Source organism: Centruroides sculpturatus, unplaced genomic scaffold (genome assembly GCF_000671375.1).
Source record: "Centruroides sculpturatus isolate CEXI.00-Female unplaced genomic scaffold, Cexi_2.0 scaffold175, whole genome shotgun sequence".
Taxonomy (NCBI): domain Eukaryota; kingdom Metazoa; phylum Arthropoda; class Arachnida; order Scorpiones; family Buthidae; genus Centruroides; species Centruroides sculpturatus.
In genome coordinates this window covers 60,340-65,716 of record NW_019384486.1, presented here as the reverse complement: position 1 = coordinate 65,716, position 5,377 = coordinate 60,340, and the positions used below count along the sequence as shown (strand labels likewise).

The 5,377-nt window shown below is 29.2% G+C and overlaps 1 protein-coding gene across 1 annotated transcript; it reads left to right on the top strand.

Moving 5' to 3' along the window:
* Positions 1-342: 342 nt before the first annotated feature.
* On the top strand, positions 343-3,300 carry LOC111621592 (jerky protein homolog-like). Its single transcript, XM_023363771.1, has 2 exons — positions 343-513; positions 549-3,300. Exon 2 carries the CDS (start codon positions 596-598, stop codon positions 2,246-2,248), a length of 1,653 nt encoding a protein of 550 aa, XP_023219539.1. The 5' UTR covers positions 343-513; positions 549-595; the 3' UTR covers positions 2,249-3,300.
* The last annotated feature ends 2,077 nt before the right edge of the window (positions 3,301-5,377 follow it).

Below are 5,377 nucleotides of genomic sequence, written 5' to 3'. Positions count from 1 at the left end.
TTTTTTTAACTCTTTCCGCCCTGTGGGCACTAAGAGGACCTCTTTTTAGCAAGCCCAATATGGGTTCTGCCAGGCCCACAATGAGACTGCCGGGTGGTGATATACCGGGGCCCGACATATCCGAAAAATTCCAATTTCAGAAAGCTTAAAAATTGTTTACAAAATTACGAGATATTTTAAAAGAGAAAATTAATCACACGGAAATGCTTAATTATTTTAACTCTTGATAACAAAAATACTTTTTACGAATTTTTAATAGGGAAAAAATATATATATAAAAATAATAGACATCGTTTGCTTAAAACACAACTGGCAACACTGTCAAAGCACACAGTGTAAACAAATGGACTGTTGAGAGGTGTCGTAGCTGTCAGTCATTTTTTTTGTTCAGTTTACATGTTTTAATGTGAATTTAAATTACTCATTATAGTAATGGTTCATCTAATTTTAAAAGAAATCCTAGCCCAAAGAATGTTTTAAGGAAACATTATTTGCTTATGGGACAAATAAGGGGTAAAGTCATTATTTGCTTATGGGACAAATAAGGGGTAAAGTCATTTTGTTTTCCTCCCTTTGGAATTAAATTCATTCCAAAATGCCACCCGAGAATACTAATAAAATGAAAAGAAAGAGAGTAGTATTGACCATTGAAACAAAATTAAAAATTGTTAAAAGGTTACAGAAAGGCGAAAGTGTTTCCAAACTTTCTAAAGAATATAACATAGGAAATCAAACTGTTCGTGATATTTTAAACAACAAGAACAAATTAATGAACTTTGTCTTCTCGTGTGATAGTCTCGATGCAACTTCGAAGAGAAAAACGATAAAAAAGTCGACGTATCACGAACTCGACAAAGCTATGTTTGAGTGGTTTCAACAGCAGCAGGCCGAGGGAATTCCGATTTCGGGACCAGTACTTATTGAAAAAGCTCAGTGGTTTCATAAAGAGTTGGGGCTGGCGGGACCTTTTCAGGCTTCGCAGGGCTGGTTGACGAGATTTAAGACCCGTCACGGTATTCGCCACCTGGAAATGCAGAGCGACTCGCTGATTCGTGAATTTTCGCCGGTTGAATTGTATCAAATGGAATTTATGAAACTGATTCAAAGTCACAATTTATCATTAGAACAAATATATAATGCCGATGAAACTGGTTTATTTTGGAAGGCGCTCCCTTCCAAATCTGATAAAACTCCTTTTGGCTTTAAATCAAATAAAGAGCGCATATCATTACTTCCGTGTTTTAATGCCAATGGTACGCATAAATTAAAACTTGCTTGTGTTAGTTGTTCTAAAAGACCAAAATTTTTTCAAGGTAAAAAAATTTATTATCTTCCTGTAGACTATTATCATCAATCAGAGTCGTGGATGACTCCCGAAATATTTAAAAGATGGTTTTTTGAAAATTTTGTTCCGTCTGTGCGTGAATTTTTGCATTCTAAAGGCCTCCCTGAAAAAGCAATGCTTGTTTTAGATAAATCTTCCTTGCATGCAAATGAAGATGAGTTGAGAAGTGATGATGGACAAATCTTTGTAACATATCTTCCGACTGACATAACAACTGTAGTGCAGCCAATGGATCAAGGTATTTTTGAGATTCTCAAATATCATTACAGGAAAAATTTTCTTTGTACTCTTTTGGAAGAAGAGAGAGATGTTAAAAAATTTTATAAAAATTGGACAATTGCTGATGCAATTTTTGCAGTTTGTAAATCATGGGATCAAATTCAGTTAACTAGTCTTAAGCATTCCTGGCAAAAACTCTTTCCTCAGGAAATGAATGATAATATTAATCAAAATGAAACTTTATGTATAAATGATAGGCTAGATATATCAGATTTTCTTCAATTAATTCTTAATTCTAATAATTTCCAAAATATTGATGTAAATGATGTAAGAGAATGGCTTAATGTTGATAATGATCAGCCTGAATGTGTTTTAGATACATCACTTAAGGATAATACAAATATTTTAGGAAGTATTTCTCCAAATCAAAACCAGTTATCTACTGAAGTTAAAAGTGAAGCAGAAAATGATTCAGAGAATGAATTAATTATTCCAAATGTAGATATTGGTGAGACTGATGATTTAATTATATTGAATAAAATTACTGCTCGGGAGGCTCTGAACTGTGCAAACACTTTATTGTTATTTCTTGAACAACAAGAAGAAACTAAATATAGTGATGTATTGAATATTCAAAAAGTTCAAACGTTCATTAGGAAAAAAATCCATCAAGAAACAAGCTAATGTTAAATTTGATACAAAAAAAACTGTTCAAAACTCATCAAAAATCTGCCATTAAATTCAAAAATTGAATTTCTGTATTGATTGCAAATGCAAATATTATTTTTCGTTATTTATGATTAAATAAATTATAAGATAATTTATTACTGAAGGAGAGAGAGAGAGAGAGAGAGAGAATTTCTAATTTTAAAATTATTTTTTATGCAAATTTTGTTAATTGCTATGTAATGAATGCATATACAAATATCAAATATAAATATATATTTAAAATATTAGCAATAATAATCATTAAAGTGTACTAAATAATGTAAATTAAATATTCCCGTATATTAGCCAATATATCTGTATTAGTACATTTTCTGATTGTTTTTTGCTTGAAGATTTAACATAATTTCAAAAGGAAATTTAAGGACTAATATCTTTCAACTTCCCTCCACTCTTTAAAAGTGATTTCTTTGATCTCATATTTAAAAATCACTCAAACAAGACTTGCATATGGCAGAAATATGTATTATTTGATAAATGATAAAATTAAACATAGCACTTGCTAATGTAGTTTCTAATGCTTATATAAATTAAATTTAATAGAAACATAACTTTAATGAATATGCTAGAAAGAATTTGAAATTGACTATGATTGTAGAGAAAACTAGGAAAGTATAAACAGATGAAGATTAAAAAAATCTGATTCCTATGAAGACAACAACTTACAGTAAAACAAGAAAAGTGACAAGTATGAACAGAAATTCAGAATACTATCTTTACTAAATGGAAAAAGGCTAGAATAGATAACATCAATAAAACCATATCAAATAGACCAAATGAACCCAATACTGTTATGTAGGCATAAAATTAAATTATCACTGTTTAGAAATTAAACATATAATATTTTATGAAGCATTTTAGAATTCCATCTACAGATTTATTCAACATAAAACATTAACTTGAGTATAAAACAGGATGTAGAGAAATTATTTAGTATCTTTTAAAATATACTGAGCTTCAATTTTAGACTTTTTTCAATGATTTCTCCAATTTAAGAAACAGAAAAATCATCTTGTAGCGATCACAAAATTTTCTTCAATTTGTCTTGTAATAAGTTCTATTGATTCAAATGAGTTTTTTTTTTTTTTTTTTTTTTAAAGTTTAAACTGTTATTCTTCCTCAACCACACTATTTCCCTAATTTAGTTCCTAACATTTTTATCCAAAGTTGAAAAGTTTTTAAATAAAACAGTTTGAGTTAATAAATATCATACAAGATGAACTGAAGAAAATTTGCACTCCCTAAAAGAAACTTAATTTTTCTAAATGTTTCCTGAATTGGAGAAAATGCATTTAAACTCAGGATAATTATCCTGAAAAATATTAAATAAATTTATATCCTGACATATTTTGATTTTTAATCAATTGCTGGAAGTTTTTAATGCATCTCATGTTTACACATATACAGTGTGATGACAGAAATTTCTTCAGTTGATTATTGTAAATGAAGTAGTGCATCCTTCATGAAACACGGCAGTGTACACTAAATCGGAAACTGCACTAAACATAGTGGAATTAACCTGCCTCTTATATATTGAAGGGATATGAGCTGTTTCAATTCCTAACAAAAAATAAGGAAACATTCAATTTTGTCATCTTTATAAAGAATGACAAAATGAATAAATTTAACTTTTATTATATTCCAAAATATTAAACTTCACTTTCTAGAGTTCAAAGCATATGTATGATTTGACAAGACCAGACTGAATGCCAATGCACAACGTTAATATACTGAATGGCTGAATATGAGTGTCAAATAACAGTGGATATGTTCAAATAGTTTGGTTGAATATCTATCTAAATACCTAGACCTCAACCTAATGAATTTTTGCAGAAATGCCTGAAATCCAAAATATACAAAACTCAGCCATTGAATACACATGATGTATTGCTGCCATTATCACTGTTCTGTAGAGTTGCAGATATGTATTTTTGTAGGCAATGGTCATTTTGAGTATATTATCCTTTACAAATCTGAAAGTCTGTTCCACAATTCTGTTTGCTATTTTTGAATGCAATAAAAACTAAATAAATTATTTTAATGATAAATAAATAATTATAAAATAAATTATTTTGTTATCCTTTAGAATTTTGCATTTCATATTATACTGTATTTCAGATTGAAATAGGGTAATGATGCAGACTGAGATAACCATTACTTTCTTCAACCTTAAAAGAAGCTGAATAGAGTTAAAAGTCATTTGGTTTCGTAATTCTGACTTAGTGTGTCTGGCATCAATTTCTGCAATGGTGTACTGCTCATTTTTATAATAATTGACTGAATACAGATTTATTACTACACAAAAATTTAATAAAACTGACATGATGATAATGATTTCTATATTTATTAATACATTTACATAATACTGAATAAAACTTTTTGGTAAAAATGCAGCTCTTAATAAGGTGGTTAGGACCTTATCAGAGCTGCAGACCATGCCCATAGGAGTAAAATAATTCTACATGTGATCTTTTGTGAGATATTACCTCTGAAATCAGCTGCTTGTTAAACATGCTACAGGCTTAATGAAACATGCAATGTGATTCCAATCATGCTCTGGAAGTAATCATTATAACAGCATTTCTCTCTTTTTACGAGTTTTTAACCATCTAATAAATGGAAAAATAGTTGATTTTTAGCATTCCTTTGAGAAATAGTCCCATATTTTTTCACTTTTAAATTTTACCCCATTTTTGGAAGTTTCAAAATTTCAGAGAACTATATCTTGTGAAAGCTCACATGTAATTATCAGACATCAGTTTTTCTTTTTTTACTCCTATGGTCATGGTCTACAACTCTCATAAGATCCAAACTTCCTCATTCAAACAGAACTGCATTTGTACTAACTATTTGCATTATGTAATGTCAGCTTTGATTAGCTTTTATATATATATACCAGTAAATGATATTTTTAGGAGGCAACAATGACGTAATAGTAGATTTGCGTAAGAAAATGTAATGGTTGATAAAAATAAAACATTTATAAAATCTTAAATTTTTGACTAAGCATTGTTAAATTATTTATTTCTGCATATTTATAAATCAATTAAAATCTAACGAAGATAGTAGCTATAATGTGAAAATGAT